The 24,497-nt window shown below is 42.9% G+C and overlaps 1 protein-coding gene across 2 annotated transcripts in view; it reads right to left on the reverse strand.

The window, feature by feature from the left end:
• Positions 1–24,497, reverse strand: part of GATB (glutamyl-tRNA amidotransferase subunit B) — an 84,417-nt gene that overhangs the window by 44,724 nt on the left and 15,196 nt on the right. For both annotated transcript variants that reach the window (XM_060654007.3, XM_060654011.3), the window contains exons 3-5: positions 7,516–7,629; positions 4,982–5,180; positions 4,389–4,511 (exon numbers count right to left, since the gene is read on the reverse strand). In XM_060654007.3, coding sequence (XP_060509990.2) covers positions 4,389–4,511; positions 4,982–5,180; positions 7,516–7,629 — 436 coding nt within the window. The remainder of the gene's footprint in view (positions 1–4,388; positions 4,512–4,981; positions 5,181–7,515; positions 7,630–24,497) is intronic.

Below are 24,497 nucleotides of genomic sequence, written 5' to 3' on the forward strand. Positions count from 1 at the left end.
AAGTGAGTGGTGGTTCTGTAAAAGCAACAGCACTTACTATCATTAATAAAAGCACCTAACGTTTACCGAGCACATGCTACTTGTCAGCGCTTGTGAGAAGTTTTATACACTTTATCACATTCATTTCCTACGATGCAGCTTTAGATGAAGCCGCTTAGACACCCTTTGGGCATCTCAAACTTCACATACCCAAGATGGAATTCCAGATTTTCTCCCCGTCTTCCATGTCTCAGTGCGCAGTGACACCACACCCAGCTGCCCAGCCCTATGTGATGACCTTTCCCTTTCCATACACAAGTATCTGGGGACTCGCTTCATAAATGTGGAAAGTGAGGCTCAGAGAAATCAAAACCCCTTGCCCAGGTTCTTTCGGCCACCAGAGGCAGGACAGGGCCCCAACCCAGGGCTGGGACCTTAGCATCCTCAGCACCCACGCTCTGCCATCCTGCCTCTCTAAGGTGTCATTTATGGCTGTGACACTGTCGCGGCTGCCTCTAGGACGCAGTGCGATGCGGGGTTTAGAGAAAGGGCTCCTGGGCTCAGACACACCTGGGCTCAAATCCCAGCTCAGTCACTTCTTGTGAGCCTTGGGCAAATACCACGACCTCTCTAAACCTCAGCCTCTTCACCTATACAACAGGCGTGACAGCACCTATCTCTCAGGAATGCCGTAAAGTTTAAATGAGATGGTAATTTTTAAAAATGCTTGGTGAGCTGATGAGCACAGGCTAGCCGTTCAAAATGGCAGACATTATCACCGAAACCATGTCAAATGTCTACTTCAGTGCACACTCAACTCTACAGATGGCTTTAAGGATCTCAACAGTGGCAAATGTCCACTGAGAAGGAAATGACTTCAGGAACCCAGGCTGAGCTGACCCATGCTCATTAGCAAAACTATCAGGAACTCACTGAATCACAGTCCGAGCAACTGAAGCTTCATTCCAAAAGCACCCTGGGGGTCCACTGGTCCCTTCTAGGGTGGTCCTCAGTTCTCAGACTGCAGTCTCCAATGCCAGCATAGTGGTCCTACGGTGGTGGGGCAGAAGAAGGATCAAAGGGGTTGGGGCTGATAAAATACTAACAGCACAGGGGCGCCTGGGTGGCTCAGTCGGTTAGACGTCCGACTTCGGCCCAGGTCACGATCTCACGGTCCGTGAGTTCGAGCCCCGCGTCGGGCTCTGGGCTGATGGCTCAGAGCCTGGAGCCTGCTTCTGATTCTGTGTCTCCCTCTCTCTCTGCCCCTCCCCCGTTCATGCTCTGTCTCACTCTGTCTCAAAAATAAATAAACGTTAAAAAAAAATTAAAAAAAAAAAAAAAAAAAAAAAAAAAAAAAAAAAAAAACTAACAGCACAAAAAGCTGGACCCCTGCAGACTCTATGCGGACCTTCCCTCCCCATAGCACTCAGAACAGCCGCAGCCGCTCTGCTGCTGTGCTAGGGGCAAAGCTGCTGGATTTGTATTTAAAAGCAACAAACAGTGTCACAACAAATGAGATTTAATGAACCCTCTCAGCTGTCACCGACTGATGAGTTCTTGCCGTTATGGTTTATCTCTTGGCAAGGACCCAGATGGGACTATTTCTCAGCTAACAGGTGGTCCGTTTATTATTCCATAGGTTTGCTAGGAATCACAGTTATTTTGAGGAAGAATGGAATAATAAAATTTTTTTAGGTGATAGAGAATCAACACTTAGTGCATAAATGGATAACCATCCAACCTGCCCATATTTCATTTATGTTCTGTGGGTAAAAAAGCAGCGTGAACCATAAATCTGAAATGGAGAGTTCTCTTACCCTACAACAGAGCCTCGCTTCTATAAAGCCAAGTTGTAGGCAGACTCATGTAGCTGTGTTTTTCCAGTGTTTAGCTTAAAGTAGATACTAAATAGGCAAGTTCTGTCTTCAAATTCAACTTGTATGGGGCTCCAATGTTACAGTTTTTTGCTTGTAACATGTTCTCTGTGACAAATGTGGCGTTACAATTTCAGAAGTCCTTTTGTAACACACAAATATAATGTGGGACATCAAAAGGTTGGTAAATAGTATTATAAACCAACAAGGAGATGAATCATCATCCTCAAATGGTATTTACTGGCATCCACTGTGACCACTTTCTGATGGTTAATTTTATGGGTCAACTTGACAGAGTCACGAAGTGCCCAGATATTTGGTTAAACGGTATTCTGGGTGTGTCTGTGAGCTGCTTCTGGAGGAGAGAACATTTGAATTGGTAGACTGAATAAAGCAGACTGCCTTTGCCATTGTGGGTAGGCCTCATTCAATCTGCTGGAGGCCTGAGGAGAACAAAAGGTAGAGGAGGGGGCAACTTGCTCTCTCTGCCTGACTGTCGTGGAGCCGGGGTACTGGTCTCCTCCAGCCTTTGGATTCAGCCTCACACTGGAACTTCCACCACCGGCTCTCCTGGTTCTCGGGCCTTCAGACTTGGTCTGGAACTATACTACCAGCCCTCCTGCAGCCTGCTGACTACAGATCATGGGACTGCTGGGCCTCCATAATCACATCAGCCAGTTCCTTAGAATAAATCTCTTCATTTATAAACATACATACATATGACATTCACGTGCACATATACACACATCCTATTGGTTCTGTCTCGCTGGAGTACTCTAATACACTACTGAACTATGAATTAACAACTGTATATGCAGAATCTGTATCTTTTCTCCACTCCTGCCTTTCTCTACTCAAGGAATGCTGAGTGGCAAGAGTTTTGTTTAAAGCCCCTGGGAGCAGAAAATAGAGGGCAATCATGGGCGAGGCTAGCTTTTGGTGACTTAAGGGCAGGAGGAGCACCTGGGCGGTTCAGCTGATCCAGCATCCCACTCTTGATTTCGGCTCAGGTCATGATCTCACAGTGTGTGAGTTTGAGCTCCACATCAGTCTCCATGCTGACAGCACAGCACGAAGTCTGCTTGGGATTCACTCTCCTTTTCTCTCTGCCTTCCCCCAGCTTGCATGCATTATCTCTCTCCCTCTCTTTCAAAATAAATAAATAAAGTTTAAAAAAAAAAAAAAAAAAAGGAGTGCTAGGAAGGGGCCATGAGAGGAACCATTAAGAAATTGAGTTTGACCAAAATTTGTAATCTTTATTTATTTTTTTTGAGAGAGAGAGAGACAGACAGACAGACAGTGAGGTGGGGAGGGGCAGGGGGAGAGGTGGAGGGAGAATTTTAAGCAGGTTCCACGCCCAGCCCAGGGCCTGATGCTAGGCTGGACTTCACAACCCTGCAATCATGACCTGAGCTGAAATCAAGAGACAGACGCTTAACTGACTGAGCCACCCAGGTGCCCCCCAAACTTGTAATCTTTATATCCAATTTGCAAACACTTAAAACATACATTTTGCTTGGTCCCAATGGCACAGGTGTTTCTTTTGTTTGATTTCCTACTACATTTCTAATGAACTTGATATTATCCCAAACTTCAAATATTTTGAAATCATAACTTTGCCTTATACTTGATGTAATTAGGCTCCAGCTGTAGTTGGATGAAAATTCTACAAAATGAAAGACACAAATAAAAATCATCAAGTAGCAACTAAGTGCTACCTGCACAGACTCACAAACTAAGAGCTATTCTGGAAAATATAATGTCTTCTGAGAAAGATAAAACTGTTCAAACACACTATTTCACTGACCCTAATTTTGGTGCAAAACAACATTTGGACAGAAGAAGCCAGAAGAAAGCATCTAGTCGCATCTAGTCCTTTGTGAAAGAAAGAAAGAAAGAAAGAAAGGAAGAAAGAAAGAAAGAAAGAAAAGTCGCTCACCCCCAGTATAGCAAACCAAAACTTAAGTGCGGTTTCAGCCTCTCCCAGGACCGTGACCTTTTATCCAGTTGACCTGGAAGTTCCTGATCAACACCAGAGAGGTAATCTGCATGACAGACCCCGCCCCCCCAAGGAAAGGTGACCTTACCTGAAACAATCCGCTCTCTGCAAAACTTCCTTTATCACTCCTTTCTCTCTATAAAAGTCTTCCATTTTGTACAACTCCTTGGAGCTACTTCCTATTAGCTAGATGAGACGCTGCCTGATTCATGAATCTTTAAATAAAGCCAGTCTCATCTTCAAATTTACTCAGCTGAATTTTTTTTTTTTTTTTTTTTTAACAACTCCTAATCTCATATTCTTGGGCTCAGTGCCTTGGTGCCGTTGCTGTTGGTGTGTTTAGTTTTGACTAGGGGCTCATTAAGGAATCCAAGGAAAACTCTAAGGAAAAAAACCCCAGAGGTCTAAAGGCTGACAAAACACGTAAACAATCCCATTGCAGCTGATGCAGAAAACACTCCAGTGAGAAGACACCTGGGAAGCGGAAAAAGATCAAGAAGGAGGGACACGACCGACAGCTCCTCTGTGGCTTCTACCTGCCATATTTGCCTGGCTGGTCCCCAGTGCTTGAAGTATCAGCTGCAGCTCTCTGACGGCTGTTGCTGCCTCTTCTCCACAGGACATGTCCGGCTCCAGCACCACTTCCAGAAGGCCAACTCCTACCAAAGAGAGGCAGGGTCAGCCTGACCGCAGCTCTCCAACCTGACCTCCAGATAAATCAGGCTGAAGTCTCAGGAAAACCCTGCATCACTGATGGACTCTCAACACGCGTTCTAGCCTTTGAATGGTTTCTCCTCCCCTTCAAATTTTGATTTTTAACTTTGGTTCTTTCAGTGTCTGCTTGAGAGATCGAGCTGCGGGGTCGGTGACGAGGTGGCTACATTTATCACATTTTAGGGATAGGTTATTAGCAGCCTGACGATAATCACAGTTATTGGTGGGTTATTAGCAAGCCCAATGGTAATCACAGTTCAGGCTGAGTTCTCGAGTCAGTTGTGCCAATACCAACGCTGATATTTGATCTGGATCTGTGAAACTCTTGGGCCTATTTCCTCAACTGATTTGGGAAAACTCTAGGGGGGAAGAGGGTTGGCTGGAAGGAAAGGCAAGAGAAAATCTCCAAGCCTACCTGCCCTGTTCAAATCGATGAGTGTCTGAGACCGCAGCTCATCGTGGAGGCTTTTGCCACTGTCTTGCTCCAGCTGGATCTGCTTGATCCTCACGGTCTTGGTGATCACCTGCCTCCATTTCTTCCCCACACAGACACTGTATGCCAGGCTCCCATTCACAGCAATCGGGAGTCTCTGCTGAGTAATTTGGTAGCCTGCCTGCACACAACATGAGTTACACAGTGATTAGGCCATTAATGTGAGCGGGAGTCCAGTTCACTATTTCTTTTTATGTCACTAAGACTAGAGGTTTACTTAAAAACACAACAGAAGAAAAAAGGAAAAGGAGAAGAAAATTAGTTTATGCAATTTAGCTGTAATTTAACCTGGCCTCTTCTGGCTTTTCCCCCTCCCTTACCTTCCCTGAACCTCCCCCAACCCCCAATCATGATGCAATAAACACGAATCCCATCTTCCCTACAAATTGGGGAATAACAATAATCTCATTGTCAGAGGCCTCTAAGAGAAGAATTTATTGTTTCCACTTAGCTCATTAGCCTAAACCCTGCATCTGATTACTGGGCTCTTGACAGACCCTCCTTATTAGGAAGTGCTGGCTAAGCATTTTGCCATCTACTCTCAGCGCGGGAGACAGCAGTTGCTAGTGCCTTTACGCTTGTTTTGTTCCTGCTCTTTAAGGGAACCAATCATGCCAGCTGCCCTTCATGACCCAACTTCCCATTTCCCTCGCTAGAAAATGCTGTGACACTCACACTCGGCTAAGAAAACATGTAGTACTAAAATACTGATGGATGTTGCAAGGATTCCCTCAGCTCCTTCTAAGTAGAGGTGGAAGGACTTCCAAACACACACATGCATCAGCACACATTAAAGAGACAGGAGGTTGATATGGAGAACTGGAGAACAGAGAGTAGCAGCTGAAGCCCCCGCAGTGCTTATGGGGTCCCAGACACTGTTCTGAGTTCTTCACACCATTTAATCCTCACGACAACCCTATGAGGGAGATACGGAGCAGGGAAGGAGTTAAGGGCCTTGTCCTAAGCCACAGGGCTAGTAAGTATCCACGTCAGGATTTGAACACCGGATGGTCTGGCTCCATACTCTGCTCTTAGCCACCAGGCTGGCATTTTTCACACTTCCTCTGCATCAGGAGTCCTCTGGCAGGCTGGTCGAAACAGACTGGCCCCACCCGAAGAGTTTCTCATTCTGCAGCTCTGGGGCAGCACCTGAGATTTATATTTCTACCAAGTCCCCAGGAGATGCTGATCCTAGTGGCACGGGGACCGCCCTTTGAGAACCACTGCACTGGGTCAACTCTGTGCTGAAATAGCAAGTCACAATGTATAAAAATTAAACTCTGAATAGGGTTGTTGAATAAAATACAGGATGCTCAGTCATATTTGGATTTGAATGAACTGTTTATTCAGATAAACAACAAAGACGTTTTACAGAAGTATGTTCCATGTAAAATTTGGCAAGACTAACTCTGGTTATCTGAGCCACCTGGGCCAGAAAGAACAGAAAGCCACAGATAATTAAAACATCTCATTTTAGTTGCATGCTAAGTCTCCCACCTTAACCGAACTGATTAGCACTCTCAAAAGATGGAAAAAAATGCAGTTTCATTCCCTTCATCCTACCAAGTGACAGAATTTGCTAACGGGTGGCAGCCAGAGGGGAAAGCAGCAAGCAAGCAATTGGAGAAATAAGGTTCCAGTCGCATTTTGTATTTAATTGCACTTGCACCCTCACCCACTAACAACCAGCTCACCCTCATCTTCAGTTCAAGGAGAATAACGGGAAGCAGTATCTTCGCTATCGTTTTTCTAAATCTGAAGAAAGGGCATACTTACTAATCAGAGGCTCAGATCAAATGAAATACTATTTTGGGAAACCCACTCAACGTTACAGTTTCGGTTCAGTTCAACATTATGAAAAACTGGCTCTACTTCACCCTGGCTTCTCCTAAAGAAGAAACTATAATTTTAAGGAAAAAGCAGGTTAATATTGGGTTTACTGCACAGACAATTACTGTCGTTAGTCGAGGCTTCTGGTTCATGTTTCCGCTTACTATTGTCCACTTATGTGCTCCTCGTGAGATGACAGAAACGTCCCTGGAGGAGACAGTCCTATTACTGGTAACTTCAACTTCAAAGAGGGAAGCTATCACTCCATCTGCAAAGCTACAGTATACATTTACTGTTGCATCAGCCACAGAGTTAGATTTGACCTAACAGGCAATTAGCGCCAAACACCGCGGCTGGGCTGAGCCCGAGAACGCTGGCTTCTACTCCCCGTTCAATTACGAGGGAGCCGGCAGAAGCATGAGGCTAAGCAAGGAGTCAGCAATCAGGACAACTGCATCCAATCTAGTAAACATCGGGGGGCACCTGCCTTCATCAGGGCCAGGCAGAACCTCCCGCTGACACGGACAGAGCTCTGACTGAAAACATGAGAGGCGCGGCCCCCCTCCCTCGCGTCAAGCCCCCCAGCTCTGAGGCCGTACACAGGGCGGGCCGCCAAGCGTACTTACAGGGAGGTCTGCATAGAAGTAGTGCTTCCTGTCAAACAAGGACTTCTTGTTTATGTGGCAGTTCAGTGCCAGGCCTGTCATCACCGCCGCTTCGACGCATCTCCTGTTGAGAACCTATGGAGACACGACGCACAGCATCTCTCAGATCCAGTCTGAACAAATGCTTCTCCCACACACTGACATCCTCCCTGAATATTCAATCTGGCCCTTCAACAGGCATTATCTCTGGTTCTCTGTGTGGGCAGCTCCAGTTCGCAAGTAGGCTCTGATCCTCTGGAACCGGGAAAACTTTATATAAAAAAGAAAATGCATGCAGTGGTGGGTTCCACGGGGAGCTTCAGGAACTGCCACATCAAAGTTAACAGGGAGGGACCCAGAAAAGCCCAGCAGGGTTACACGGAATAAACTTAATCCTAAAACAGAGCAAGGAATTGGTCAGAATACAGGAGAGGCACTGATTCCTAAGAGGAGGAGCCAAGAAGCAGCTCACCAAGCCACCTCAGCGAGGTTGGAAAACACTTCGCCAGAGGAAGAACAAACTTCTGGGAACTCCGGGAAAAATCTTCTGGAAAAACGGCCACAGCCATTTCCTCAAGGGCTGGGAAATGGAGCATGCCTGCCTCCTCAGTTTCAGTCCAGGCCTGGTGGACTCACTAGAGGTACAGACCGAGTGTGCCCTGCACCCCGACTCTTCCTGAGCCTCTCTGGTCCTTCCAGGGGCTGTCGTACCTCACAGGTTCCTTCTAGATCCCACCCTATCCCACTTTCAGGAGTGAACGACCAAGAAATGGCTAGCAAACTTCCCAGCCCAAAAGGACACGAACAGCTTTTTAAAGAACTTCGGGGGGTGGGGATGGGGGGTAAGGAATAAGACCGGCAACTAGAGACAAGGTGAAAGCATTAAGTTCTGGAGTAAGCAGGTCCAAACCCCACTTCTGCTATGTATAAGTGTGTGAAGACTTAGTTTCCTCATCTCTGAAATAAGGGTTTAATACCTACCTTGCAGAATGCATAAAGTAACAGACAGAACATCTACTCCATAGTAAGAAATCCCTATCTAGTTAGTTCATTTCCCCACTCTGCTTCGGGAAAATTTTTGAAGATGAAAAATTTTTGTACTTGCTAATGAAACATACTTCTACTCTTTATTAGAATATTTATGATGTTCATTAGTATATTTAGTATACTTTTATTTATATAGGGCTTTCCACATCCACCATTTTATTTCAGCTTCACAGCAACCCTGTAAAGAAGGAATTTGTATTATTTTATTTCAGTAAAGAAAAAACTAAGACCCAGAGATCCTAAGAGAGTCACCCAAATCACTGAGTTGGCAAATGGTCAAGTCAGCTCTAAGGTCCACACAAGCCCTTGCCTAGTGAGTGACAAACAGAATCCCTGTGGTTTAGGGACCGGCTCTCCAGGCTGGAATAATGAGTGGGGCACTCCAGCACAGGCAGAACTTGATCAAACACAGATTTTGAAGACAAATCTGTACAACAGAAAGGTAAGAGGCGTCTCTACTCACTGCAATATACCACCCCCAAAAGAGAACTCAAACAGTGAATCTCCCTCCTAGTAACATCATTATATGCATTTTCTTCAGAAACCAGGTTACAAAATGGACTTCTATTTGGATTTCTTCATTCTGGGGCAAGTAATATTGTTAGCTCTGCAGTAATAATGGTTTTCATGAAGAGATGTGGGGGGGGGGGCGGGGAACAGGATGCTCTCTAATTATTGATGTTTTCACTTGTTAATGTTTGGTATTTTACTGAACAGTTGTTACTGCAATACAAATATAGCTGGCAGAGAACACTGCCAAATCCCAGCCTGATGATTTGGGTCAAGGCACACAAGAATGTGAAGCTCGTGTCCCAGCCCGGAGCCCTGCTCCTCCTGGGCTCTACCGTAGTGGGGGCTTGCTGTAAACTGCCTGTCTTGCTAATCCGTACCAGTTCTTGCTTTATTATTCCCACTGTTTTCTCTCTCATCTCTGTCGGGTCTGCCCCTCGGGGGGCCAACCTGCTTCCTCCTTCTAGACATGAAGAGAACCCAGCTTTGTTTTGCTTGCTCATTTCTGCATGTGCATTGCTAACAAACTCCCTGTACCTGGCCCTGCGAGGGAGTGAGGGGTTGTGGGTGATCACAGACTCCCACTGTGCCTGTGTGCACAAGAGGATGCAGGCATTTGAGAAACCATCAATTTCCAAAGAATAAGAATGCGGGAAAACACATAAACATTACAGCAATATTGAATATACTTTAATCTTTTTTTGATGATTTAGAAGACTTGAAGTACTTCAGGGTCAGAATTATAAGCATCAATCATCTCCACACTATAGCTGCAAAGAGGGGCTAGTAAATAGAGAGTGCCAGTTAAAAGAATGCCAAGAAAAAAGAATTTATTATGATCTTAGTCAAGCTGCTTATGACAGATGGAGGTCCAGGTCAGCATGTTGCGAGAATGGGATGCAGAATTGGAAAATTCAACTTGGGCTGTCTTTATTCTGAGAAACTTCTGAAGTGTCTATAAAGTACTAGATTTTAGAGATACAAAGGTAAATAGGACTCTGTCACTGGCCTCAATGAATCTGTAGTGGGGACATGAATGTGCCAGCATCTCCAACATCCTTCTCAAGTTCACCTGCTATACTGGGAAGATCTCGCTAAAAATGTAAATCCTACAGCATTTCATTGCTTAAAATCACTCAATGGCTCCCAACGCCCACAGGCTAAGCTTTTATAAGATCCAGTTCCCACCCCCCATCTTCAATTTCATCTCCCGTCACATTCCGCTCCCCACCACCCCATATGGTCCATCACCTATACAAACCATGCTGACCTGTGGACTCTCCCTTTTCTCATTCCATTCAAAATCTACTGAGATGTCACCAAACCTGCGAAACTCTCCTTACTATTCTTCCCTTTGTACCCCTCTTGATCGTCTACACACTTCCATTTGTGGTAGTAATACAGTGGACTGAACTTATTTACATATATTTCCATTAGACTAATTTTCACGAGGATGGGAATTATCAGTTCATCCTTGCATCCCTGGAGCCTAATAAGGAATTGAAAAATAGCGGTGCTCAATTAATGTGTGTTGAACTCCAATGAGGATGGAGGTGATGCATATCAAGGCAAGGTTTCAGATGTCTCAATCTCCAGGCCTTCACACTGGTTTCTAGAAGTTTCCTGAAGCAAAAACCAATCATGTATAATGGGATCAAAGAGGTAACTTGAAAATCCAAAGAGCTAACTTCTCCCGAAGAAAGCATGTCCCAGGATTTTCTTTAAAATTAACATAAAGTGACTACAAAGGATCTCAGGTTTAGCCCCAATAGCTTTAATGCAGAAGGAAAGTAACAATCCTTGGAACTCACACAGCACACCGGTCTCAACTGAGTCTTAGAAGAGGCTTCGCTCTGGCTTCAGGAATGATCATCGGTGAGTATTTATTGCACACTGCATTGTGTCAGGAGGTGTGCCATGCACAACACATACGTTAGCCATTTAACCCTTTCAGTAATCATAGGGCATCTTACAGATAATGAAGGGGGTTCTAGAGATAAAGTAATTTGGCCAAGGTGACACATATGATAAGTGGCAGAGCCAGGAAGACCCCCGGAACTCCAGCTCTCAATTACGACACTCTACCTTGAATCTTCAAAGAATAAAGCGTACTGATAGCTATGTAAACTGCAAATACCTGGCTGTAACTCTGGAGCAGCAACTCAAACCAAACTCTGCTGTAGATAAGTTCAGGCAGGTATCGTTTCTAACATCTTTTTCTTAGCAGTTTTTTTCTCTCTAGGTTTGTTTTCAGAGGTTGAACTCCTAGAGAGCAAGCACTGTGTTCTTTTCAATTTGCAAAACAATACACAGTCTCTGGCATGTGGAAGATTTGGTGATGAGTGGACCTTTAGCAGGGGATGTTCTATTTCTAGGTTTCCGAAACCCTTAGACACAAGTACCCACGAAATGATTTATAAAATAAGTGAAGAGGCTCTTTTATTTAATCAGAAAATAAGAGAGGCAGAGGTAGAAGAAACATGCATCAGACCTCCAAGGACACATTGTGACCCCAATTTGAGAAACAGTCTTCTAGTTTTAAGCAAGCATTTCCTAATCTCTGAGTAAAATGGACCATCATTTAATAACAACTCCCAACACATCTTCCCCCCCAACCGCCCCAATTCACCAAGCTGCACATATTCCACCTTCTCAGTATATCCTGACTCACCCCTCCCCACCACCCTGCCTTCCTCTCAAATCCTCTGGTTTAATTCAGGCCTCTATTCAAGCATCATCCCCTCCAACTGAGATTTCTGCACAAACCACCTGGCCAAGTTTGTCTCCCTCCATTCCAGCCCTCAACATCTCCTCCACACCCATTCAAAAGCAATCTTTCTAAAGAGGAAATCTGTCCATGCAATGCCCCTGCTTAAAAACCTTCTTCACCACTTCTCATCACTGTAAAGATAAAGTGCAAGTCTTTGGGGGAGTCTCCTATGTCCTTCATGATTTAACCCCTACCTTTCTAGCTTCCTCTTCTTCCGCTGTCCCTAATCCCATAGACTCTCATGCAAACATGTATTTGACACCCTTTGTGCAGACTGCTGCTTCTGCTGGTAATGCCCTGTATTCTCATCCACTTGAACAAGATCTCAGCACCTGGCAAGCCTTGGACGTCCCGCCCCCACTGCAGTCTAGGTACTCCTTCTCCAGCACCCATGCACTCTGGTAAAGCACCAGCTTCCAAGCAGACTGAGCTCCCTGAGGGTAGTCAAATCATTTTATCTTATTCCTCTTTGCTCCCCCCCCACACTTAAATGCAATACCAAGCTGATTAAACATTAACCGAGGTAATGAATAATTTAACATTCCCTTTATCAACATCCAAAAGACTATAAGCAATGAAATAAAAGCAAAATTATTCTATAAAATATATGTGTCAAGAGATAGAAACCACCCTTAGTATGTAAAACTGAACCACCTGAAAAAAGAGACTTTATCACACAGATGACAAAGAGCTGGGACATCACAGAGGGCACCGTAATGCAATTTAGGAGACTCTCAACAGCAGGAAGCCATTTCTACCCCTTGATGGAGGGATGGGGGTGGGGAGAAGCAGCATCACTGGATCCGGGGCACAGGGGACCCAGAGGACCCCAGAAACACAGCAGACCTGTCTCCTGGGAGGTGGAGCCAGGGATGAGACCCAGCCACTACCAGAGGTGTTGCCAGAGGAGGCTAGGGAAGGAGAAATACCCTGTGGCTCCTTTCCTCCCACTTCTGGTCTTTTTCCAGCTGAGCGGAGGCACCAGAAACAGAAGTGTGTGTGGGCAGTTCCCCAGTGATACTCAGCAGAGCAGAGGAACAGTGAGGTGTGATATGGGGATACACGGGCCACAACTGCACAGCAAATACACATATTTTTATATTCACTTCTGTGACTTTTGATAATAGCTAATATTTGATGCCACTCTCACGTCTATCCAATCAACATAAAACTGAAAATTTCGTGGACTCCTTTTTCACAGACTGGGAGCCAAAAAATCATGAAATGCTACTAATTTCTAAGGAACATCTGTGATAACTCAACTTGGGCTGGAACAAACTCTAAGTCTATATACTAACTATTAGGAAAGGATTTGCTAAGCAAATAAGCTGAATGAAGAAGATTATATAACGCACTTAAGTCAATATAATATTCACTAGAATTTCCTGGAATTCTAGTAATTATAAATAAGTCTATTCAGTGAAGTCAGTCCCTGGGATCTATACCAGGAAATATTTTGTGATGCACTTCAAAGAAATAAAACTGCCTTTCATAACAGTCTGTAATTCATACCATTTCTCTCCCCTTCCTACTTCATCCTTAACTGGTGATCCCCAAAGTTAGTCCAACTGGTATCAGTGCCTCCTTTAAAAATGGAGGTTAGGGGCGCCTGGGTGCCTCAGTCGGTTGAGCGCCGACTTCGGCTCAGGTCACGATCTCGCGGTCCGTGAGTTCGAGCCCCGCATCGGGCCCCTGTGCTGACAGCTCAGAGCCCGGAGCCTGTTTCAGATTCTGTGTCTCCCTCTCTCTGACCCTCCCCCATTCATGCTCTGTCTCTCTCTGTCTCAAAAATAAATAAAGGTTAAAAAAAAATTAAAAAAATAAAAATAAAAATGGAGGTAACATGACAAGACTCGTGTACTCGCTGAAATTCTAGTTAGCACTTCTTTTGGAGTGAAGACTATAAGGTGATGTTTTACAAAAAGCCCAAATGGCAATTATTCTGTGAAATTAATGCTATATATGACAAATCTGATGATTAAGATACAGCATGGTAAATGCTTTAATTTATGGATAGAAAGTAATTAAGATTTATTAAGTAAAAATAAGGCAGTAAAATGGGCCTTTATCTTACTGCTAACCATAAATTTATTTCAAAACATGAACTCCCTCTAATTCATATTCAAAGAAAAAAACTACACAGATAAATTTTCCTTATGGTAGAGAAAACTGTTCCCCCATTTCTGCATCCCCACATCCCTTCTCACCATGGAGCTCTTTTATCATCACCCAAAACAAATACAAACACTCACGAGAGCTATGAAAATTAAGCTTGTGAAAACTGGTCAGTTAGTTAATTTTTTTAAAGTGAAATTTTACCATCAGAAGTTACTAGCTTTATGCAGATATTACTGTTTATAAGGATATACCCATATAAATATATGTTCTTTATGCCTAAACATGGGCACTGCCTAGGGAAAAGGAGAAAGAGAATGCTATATTTTCTTTTGTTTAAATCCCTCTTTCACAAAAGGGAAAAAATATCAAATATGCACTTCACAGGAAACAATTCTTGTTCCAAAGAAGGGTGTGGTTTGGCAGTTTTGACTGTTCTTCAGTTCCAAGGTTCCTCTTTATCCTCTTGCACCAATTCCACTCCCGACGTCTGGTCAAGATCAAAGGCAAGGATGTTGTGCTGGTCCAAAGTGCCAGAAGGCCCAATCTCCTCAGGTGGGATTCCATCCTCCTCTAGCCTCTGCCCACCTGGCAAGGGGGACCTGGTGCCCACAGTCACCACCAGCTATGGCTAGCCTAGAACAGCTTGGTCTTTAGAGCTGGAGCAATCTCTCTTGCTTTTCCACAGACCACTGGCATCTAAGATCTGACATTTACCTGTGGATCATACGAAAAAGAAGAAAAAACCTTGGCAACTCTAGACCCATCTCTAACCTAGTTAAAACTTCTCACAGGGCACAGCCTGGTTTGCTTGGACTTCCCTTTGGGGTTGGAGGCCAATGGCCTAGCTACTATATGTTCATTTGTGGAGTCTCAAGCTTGGCCACTTAGCCAAATCAGACAGGAAGGCTTAAGAGCGACTGACAGCCAGTAAAAAGCAAGATTGGGTATATACATTAAACTGGTCTCTTTCCCACAACATTTCCAACAGTTATTAATTTGGCATTACTCATTGCAGTCAAACTGATCTATGAGAAGACTTTTACTAATTGACAAACTGGGACAAAATGGAGTCAGAAAGATCTGAATCTAATCTCTACTGTTACTAGCTGTGTGACCTTACACAAATTACCTAACCTCCCTCAGCCTCAGTTTCCTTATCTGTTAAGAGAATAGTAATTTTGCAGGGTTGTTCTGTGAATTAAACAAAATTACTCAACACATGGTAGACATTTAGAAAATACTGATTTCAGAACTCAAGTGTTATTAAAGGCAGAATGCCCATCTCATTTGAATCTTTCATATGCAAGCTTTCCTAGGAGGCAAAAGATTCTAACGAGAAAAGGTCTAAACAGCTCCATAGATCCATTACTCTAGATTTACAATCAAAAGTAAGGCACAACAGATGCTGAAATTATGTATTATGTCAACATGCTATTTCCCCCTTAAATGATAACCAACACCTTTTGTGATAATTAGTGTGTTATCTCCAGTGCAACAGAGACCATATTTCTTAATGCCTCAGGAAACTTGTATTACTTCATTGTCTCTGTTTTATGGTGACCCAAAATTTTCCCAGATAACACTGCATGCATGCCTGTGGCTGGAAAAAACTCCCATTCTCAAATGAAAGGAGCTACCTTCTAACAAGTTGAATAGTTGTAAATTAGTTAAGTGAGCCAATTTTTACCGTCATCTCATTGATGTCCACCACACATTTGTGGCTTCCTGTCTTCTGAGACAGTAAATATGTTTGAAATGCAGACAGGCTGGGGAGAAGAGATGTATGAAAAAGGCATGAAGTAGATACAGGAATAATGTTTAAGAAAAAAAATCACTGTTCTTTTTCAATAAAACTTTGGGATGGGGCCACAATCTTTACTGGAGAAAGATTCCCCCCCCCCCCCACTAACTCTGAAATTTGTCTTTCTCTTGTTTATAACTTTTAAGAATAAATATATTAATGTCAAAAAGGCTAAACACACAAACCCATTCATTTTAGATTGACCCCATACCGAAACTGCTGAGTCTTTTCTAATCTATCCTAAAATTTACTCACAAGATTATCTACCTGGAGAAATTTAGTGGCATGACAAACTGTTTCATATCACTGAAATCTCAAGAGTAATCAGTGATAGTGGTAAGAAATTTCATAAGTCAAAAGCTCTAATGATTCAGAATGAGATCTACTTTCATCTTTGTATAGAAGAACAGTATTATGGTGAAAGATCTGACTTGCTGAGAAATGAAACAACTGGCCTGAACCAACCAAACTCTAGAAAGGCATTTCAGCCTTCATTCTTGATAAAAACCATCAACAAAGCAGGGATAGATGGAACATACCTCAACATCATAAAGGCCATATATGAAAGACCCACACCTAATATCACCCTCAAAGCAGAAAAACAGAACTTTTCCTCTACAGTCATGAACAAGACAGATGTCCACTCTCACTAATTACTATCTAACATAGTACTGGAAGTATTAGACTCAGCAATCAGACAACAAAAAGAAATAAAAGGCATACAAATCAGCAAGGAAGAACTCAGATTTTCACTATTTACAGACAAGATACTCTGAGGAAACCCAAAAGACCCCACCAAAAAACTGTTAGAACTAATACATGAATTCAGTAGTTGTAGGATATAAAATCAATGTACAGAAATCTGCTGCATTTCTATATACCAATAATGAAGCGGCAGAAAAAATAAATCAAGGAATTGATCCCATTTGCAGCTGTACCAAAACCTGTAAGATACCTAGGAATAAACCTAACCAACGGTCTGTATGCTGAATGAAAGATCTATGGGCTGAATACTACTGAACACTTATGAAAGAAACTGAACAGGGCACAAAGAAATGGAAAAACATTCCATGCTCATGGATTGGAAGAACAAACATTGTTAAAATGTCTATACTACCCAAAGAAATTCACACATTTAACACAATTCCTATCAAAATACTACCAGCATTTTTCACAAAGCTAATTCTAAAATCTGTATGGAACCACAAAAGACCCCAAATAACCAAAGCAACCCTGGAAAAGAAAAGCAAAGCTGGAGGCATCAGGATTCCAGACTTCAAGCTGTATTCATCAAGACAGTATGGTACTGGTACAAAAACAGACACACAGATCAATGGAACAGAATAGAAAACCCAGACATGGACCCACAACTATATGGTCAACTAATCTTCAACAAAGCAAGAAGGAATATCCAATGGAAAAAAGACAGTCTCTTCAACAAATGGTGTTGGGAAAGCCGGACAGCGACATGCAGAAGAATTAACCTGGCCCACTTTCTTACACAAAAATAAACTCAAAATGGATGAAATACCTAAATGTGAGACAGGAAACCATCAAAATCCTAGAGGAGAACACAGGTGGCAAACCGCTTTAACTTCAGCTGTAGCAACTTCTTACTAGACATGTCTCCGGTGGCAAGGAAAACAAAAGCAAACATGAACAATTGGGACCTCATCAAGATAAAAAGCTTCTGTACAGCAAAGGAAACAATCAACAAAACTAAAAGGCAGACTACAGAATGGAAGAAGATATTTGCAAATGACATATCAGATAAAGCGTTAGTATCCCAAATCTATAAAGAACTTAGCAAACTCAACACCCAAAAAACAAATAATCCAATTAATGGGCAGAAGACATGACTAGACATGTTTCCAAAGAAGACATCCAGACAACTAACAGACACCTGAAAAGATGATCAACATTACTCATCATCAGGGAAATACAAATCAAAACCACAATGAGACATCACCTCACACCTGTCAAATGGCTAAAATTAACAACATAAGAAACAGTAAGTGTTGGTGAGGATGTGGAAAAAGGAGAACCCTCTGCATTGTTGGTGGGAATGCAAACTGGCGCAGCCACTCTGGAAAACAGTACGGAGGTTCCTCAAAAGGTTAAAAATAGAAGTACCCTATGATTCAGCAATGGCACTACTAGGTATTTACCAAAGGATACAAAAATACAGGGTACATGCACCCCAACGTTTATGGCAGCATTATTAATAATAGCCTAACTATGAAAACAAAGAGCCCAAATATCCATCAACTGATGAATGGATAAAGGAGATATGGGGTGTGTGTGTGTGTGTGTGTGTGTGTGTGTGTGTGTGTGTAAAGGAGTGGTATATATAGGTATGTGTATACATACACAACGGAATTTTACTCAGCCATCAAAAAGAATGAAACCTTGTCATTTGCAGTGACATGGATGGAGCGACAGTGTATTATGCTATGTGAAATAAATCAGTGAAAGACAAATACCGTAAGATTTCGCAAACAAAGCAGATGAACATATGGGAGGGGGAAAAAAGAGAGAAGGAAACAAACCATAAGAGACTCTTAATGATAGAGAACAAACTGAGGGTTGGCGGAGGCACGTGGGTGGGAGATGGGCTAGCTGGTGATGGGTACTAAGGAGGCCACTTGTGGTGAGCACTGGGTGCTGTATGTAAGTGATGAACCCCAGAGTTCTACTCCTGAAAGCAATATTGCACTGTATGTTACCTAACTAGAATTTAAATAAAAATTTGAAGAGGAAAAAAAAAAATGCTAGCTGGGTATTCACTAGTGGGATGGATAGGGAATTTGGTGGAACAAGGCCTGTGAATACCAAAAGCAAAGTCCTACAGGCACATGTACCTGCTGCGTTCATCAGTCCCTGATGAGTGTCCTGAGGAGCGAGCCTTTGGAGGAGTCTATCAGGATGTACATTTTTAGGAAGAAAAAACTATCTTTAATTTTATGCACCCAACAGGAATACATCTCCTTAGAGGCTTCATGGCAAGCCATGAAATCATGGAGGTTAACAAGAAAAAGAAAAAAGCCAAGCCTTCATAGGGCAAAACACCCCATTTCCTTAATCATGTTTGCTTTAAAAATAGATTACAAAAGAACTTGGCCTGGACTTTTAAAAGAAGGGAAGGGAAAGGAGAAAGAAAAAGGAAGGAAATGATACCAAAGAGACAGAAAACTAGTTGCAGTATGTGATCTTTGAATGGATCCTGGCTTGGGGAGAAGAAAATAAAGGATAATGCTGAGGCAACTGTGGAAACCTGAGTATGAACGGTGTTTTAGAGAATAGTGTTGTATCGCTGTTAGTTGTGATCAGTTCTCAGTGAGCAGAGAAGAGGAGGTTTTTGCTCCTTAGGAGAGAGATGCTAAGGTATTTATGGATAAAGTGCCATGATGTCTGCAACCTACTCTCAAATGACTCATCCAGAGGGAAAAACAATCTAGGTGCAGGATGGATGTGCACTGTACTATTTTTTCAACTTTTTCATAAGTTTGAATTTCTTCAAAATAAAAAGTGTGGGGGCAGGAGAAAGGAGTAGATAATTCTACCTGAGAGGATGGTGAGATATTACAAGCCATAAGAGGGAGAGAGAGCCTGGAGGAGACAGGAGCTATTTAAACTGATGCTAACTCATAAACTGTACATGTGTATCAGAGGCTTATATTCACTGCTGCTGAAAATCAGCTGTGGAAAGGAAAACATTCTAGATACTGTATCTATCTAAAACTTTCCTATGCCAACATTAAGTGGGACATACTAAGGCCCTACAGAGGTGATGAAGTATGGTGCAACCCTCCAGGAACGTGAAAAATCTGTTGACAGGAAATTCTCTACTATCCACATGTAAGTATATAAATCCTGCATATAGGCAACATGTTTGCAATCAAGAATATGGAAAGACAACTTGTTTATTGTTTTTTACCTGGTAGGTAAATTATTTTCCCCAACTATATATTTTCTGGTTGAAAATACTTCCAGCTTCCCCCAAAGCTGTGTGGGTATCTTATTTTCTGTTGATGCTTCCATTCTGTTGCTTCACTATGTAAATGTACATGAAATTTCTCAATGTGTGCTTCTCTGAAAGACATCCATGGTCAAGAACCTCATCTTAAATAAATTCATGCTGTTGTGACATGTGCAACCTTAAGTTATTTCAGTGAGCATTACACAAATATTTAACCACCTCCATTCCTTGCCCAAACCTACTGGCCACTATGAAATGCAAGTATTTATAATTTAATGACACAAAGTTAAGAATATGAGTATCATAATAATACCAAAAACATTTACATGCCCCTTGAGGGTTCATGAAGTGCTTTCACACACATTAACTTCTCTATGTTCATAGATGTAAAAATGGAAGAGAAAAAGAAGGCAACTAAGATAGCCAGCTATGATAAGAAAACACAGGTTATGAGTGAGGACAGGCATCTTAAAAGTTTACAACCAGCTATAAAGGAAAAAAATCCCTGTTATGTGTTGGAAATGAACAATTAGCAAATACTGCAGAATAGAAATACTGCAGATTGGGGACCAGGCAACTCTCACTTCTATTTTTAACTGGGCTCCTGACCTCCCTGACTCCCTAAGGCAAGTCAGCAAAGCCCTCAGCTTCTTCTTCTGTCGGCTGAGGTTGGGGCCTCTGACCTTGCTCACTGGGGTGGCCTATGAGTTTGCAAACATCACTGAGAATTCAGGACACTATTGACAATCACATATTATTTCCTGCCTGCATCTCCTAAGAAAGCTTCAGAGCATGACAAAGACCCTTGATTGATTATGCTTCTCGCTTTTACACTTGTGAAAGAAGATTCATGCATCAGAATTTGGAACAGAATACTTTAAGATTCCTGGGAATGCAAATGCTTTTTGATATTCCCACTTCCTCTTCCTGTCCCAGCTCTAGGCCTGTTATAACGATGCAACCAGTGGTGGAAGGCTGGAAAACATGAAGGCTCACTGGCAAGAACGCTCTGCCACAAGGAACAGAATGCTCTTCAGAGAAGCCCAGCCTGACTACACCAACTATGCCAACCTCACCAAGCTGACGTTTGTCATCTGAGATGCCAATGGCAAAATGACTTCCAAACTTTGCCAAGATTTTAAAAAGAGCTAAGGAAAAAAATTCCCCAAGATGCTGCAGTGTACAGAATAGCCAACCATTCCCCACCTCACCCCCTCACCATATTAATATAAAGCTGAAAATACACACAGAAATGACCAGGTAAGGAAGACCCCTCCCAATGGCCTCAGATGACAAGTGTATATATACTTGTGGTATGGAGAAAGAATTCCACAGAACCTATCCAAAAAGAGTAGTTCACATCTACTGCCAGACACAATAAAACTGTCCCATGCTTTTGAAGGCAGAGTGGGCATTCTCCATTCTCCTGTTCCTATGTTACCATAGCTAGATTTTGCTCTCTACTCCATACTTTGTTCTCCCAAAAGAGGAGTGACTTGACTATAGTGACTTCGGGAAAAGGAAGCAAGCACATGGGAGTTGGCCCCTCTGGCTGAACATTTTTTTACAGGCCTCTAGCATAAATCATCAAAGCTATATGAGCTCTTTCCGATCAGCATGCCCACAGAGATGATATATTCTGGTATACTGTGGACACTTGAAAAGTCTTCTGTAGAAGCAGGCTCTTCCCCAACAAGTGAAAGGCCTACAGTTTTGGGGAGCCAGTTCAACTTAAGCAGAAAGTGTTAGAAGTTATTTGGCTATATATCAGGTTGCATTTTTCAATCAAGTCATTATTTGTAATAAAGCTGATATGCTCATCTCTATCTGACTTCTGTATTGATTTCTCCACTGGTTCTGATTCAAAAGGAGAAGGGGGTCTTATTTTTAGTGACCCCCTAAAACCACATAATATCTTCCTGGAAATTCTTTTCTCATACTCATAAAACCAATCTAGAAACCTGCACAGCATCACCAATGACTCCATAGAGCAGAAGAAACCCAGGAGGGCCAGCTGCCATGGCTGGGCATGCATTTCCTGTGAGGGAAGAGCTTTTACATGTCTGCTGCAATTTTTTAAGTTCTGGTACTGTCCATGGAGGAAAAATGAATGGTACCCAGCTGCATGATTTCAGGCTGCATTTTTATTACAGGCTGCTAGTATAAATCACCAGTACAAAGCCTGTATGAGCTGCCTGAATGTCAGAGACAAAAATAGCGTCACAGAACACTGTTAGGTAATTTTTTTAACTACTATATATTTATATCAAGAAAAGACCCCTAAGCTTTCATACTCCTGGGTATCTTTGGTAATGTGTTTATATTTTATTTTCTACATATCCCCGCCTCACTTTCTAGTATGACAGACTTTTTGGTGCAGTAGTGTACCAAATTCATTACAAACAGTTATGTGTTCTAAGTATAGCACCATCTTTTCTGACAAGGGTTCGTTGTTACTGTGTGCAATCTCTCATCCAAGCACATATTTTGAGGGGAAAACAAACCAGCATAAGGGAATGTGGAAATGGGAGAAAATCCCTTTCCAAATACAATACTGAAGGTTTCATCCTCAGGAATGAATCTCTGGGAAGACCGAGTATGCTGCCTAGAGATGTTCCCTTATCAGGAAAAAGGCAGATAGCAGCAGAGAAACACGGCTGGGTTAGAGAGATGCTTTACAGGCCTAGGAGAGTCACCTGGGGAAAAGGCCAGGTGACTTTCCTCAGGTTCCCCAAGGTTGGGGTGGAGGGCAAGACAAAACCTCAGTGTCCTCATGGGTCTCCCACCATAGCTGGCTGAACCTTTCAATTCTATCATATTGCTTTTTGTTGTCTCTTTTTTTATTTACTAAAAAAATTTTTTTTTAATGATTTATTTATTTTTTAGAGAGAGTGTGTGAGCAGAGAAGGGGCAGAGAGAGAGAGAGAGGGAGACACAGAATCTGAAACAGGCCTCAGGCTCTGAGCTGTCAGCCCAGAGACCAATGTGGGGCTCAAATTCGTAAACCACGAGATCATGACCTGAGCCAGAGTCGGACACTTAACTGACTGAGCCACTCAGGTGCCCCACTTTTTGTTGTTTCTTAAGAGGAATGAGATGGCACCATCATTTCCATACAAAGGTGAAGGCAATTATTCAATAATTTTTTTTGGATAATGATAAAGGATAAAGGATAAATTCTTTTTGGAAAATGATAACTTTTAAAGGCAATGGGTAAATGGATGATCAAGACCGTGGAGTAGGAGGATCCTGTACTCATCTCCTCCCATAGGCACTCCAAGACTGCAGCTACATAGAGCAGCCCTCTCTGAAAAAGACCTGAAGAGCAGCAGAACATTCTTCCACAGCTAAAGTTATAAACAGCCACAGCAAGAATGGGAGAATGGTAGGAGGGGGAGAGATGTGTATTGGGTCCTCCACCACTGATGTGGGATCCACAAGTGGGAGTAATATCACACGTGTGGAGATCCTCCTTGAGGAGTGAGGGGTTCCAGATCCACACCGGGGGCACCTGGGTGGCTCAGTTGGTTATGCATCTGACTGAATTTCAGCTCAGGTCATGATCTCACAGTTCATGAGATCAAGCTCCACGTCAGGCTCTGTGCTGACAGCACGGAGTATGCTTGGGATTCTCTAAGTAAATATTTAAAAATTCAAAAATAAATAAATAAATAAATAAATGCAAAAAAAGATTCACATCAGACACCCCCTACCCTGGGGCACTATACTGGGAAGATGAGCCCCCCATAATGTTGAGCTTTGAAAATCAGCGGGGCTTAACTCTAGGAGTTTTGAAAATGAGTGGGGCTTACCTCCAAGGGAGCCAGAGATATAGGAAACCAAGTGTCTTCTCTTAAAAGGCCTATGCATAAGCTAACTTGCTTGGAGACTGAGCACAGAGGCAGAAGATGGAAAAGTACCCGGGCCATATGTGAAGTAGATGTATGATGAGTTTTAGGGCATGTGAAAGAGGCAGGGATCTGTAGGAATATTCTCCAGGAACAGAAGCACTGGCAAGCACTATTCTTCTTGCCCTGATTCTACCTAGCTGGCCCACTGCTGGCCAGAGCCAGTTCTTGCGAGCACTGTTCACCCTGCCCCTGTGTTCCTCCATGGACCTGCCACACCCAACCTGCTAGCCTTGGCAGGTGTCCCTCCATAATGGCTCCTACTCTGCCATACCCAATGGGCAGACTCTGTCAGGACCAGCAAATCCCCAAAGCAGCTCCCACCCTGCCATAACTGGCAGGTAGCTCATTTGAGACTAATACTCCTCCAAAACTGCTCCCACTCAGCCACACCCACAGCTAGCCTTGAGCAGCTATGTGAACAATGAAATCTTGCCATCTGCAACAATGTGGATGGAACTGCAGGGTAATTATGCTAAGTGAAGTCAGTCAGAGAAAGATATCATATGTTCTCACCCATATGTGGAATTTGAAAACTTAACAGAAGACCATGTAGGAAGGGAAGGAAAAAAAAAGTTACAAACTCAGAGGGACCCAACCCATAAGAGACTCTTAAATACAGAGAACAAACTTAGGAGTTGATGTGGGGAGGGGGGGGGGTTGGGGAGGAGGGGTAAGTGGGTGATGGGCATTGAGGAGGAGGCCTTGTTGGGATGAGCACTGGGTGTTGCATTTAAGTGATGAATCATGGGACTCTACTCCTGAAGCCAAGAGCACACTACATACTCTGTATGTTAGTTAACTTGACAATAAATTACTTATGAAAAAAAA

The sequence above is a fragment of the Panthera onca genome, chromosome B1 (assembly GCF_046562875.1).
Source record: "Panthera onca isolate mPanOnc1 chromosome B1, mPanOnc1 haplotype 2, whole genome shotgun sequence".
Taxonomy (NCBI): Eukaryota; Metazoa; Chordata; class Mammalia; order Carnivora; family Felidae; genus Panthera; species Panthera onca.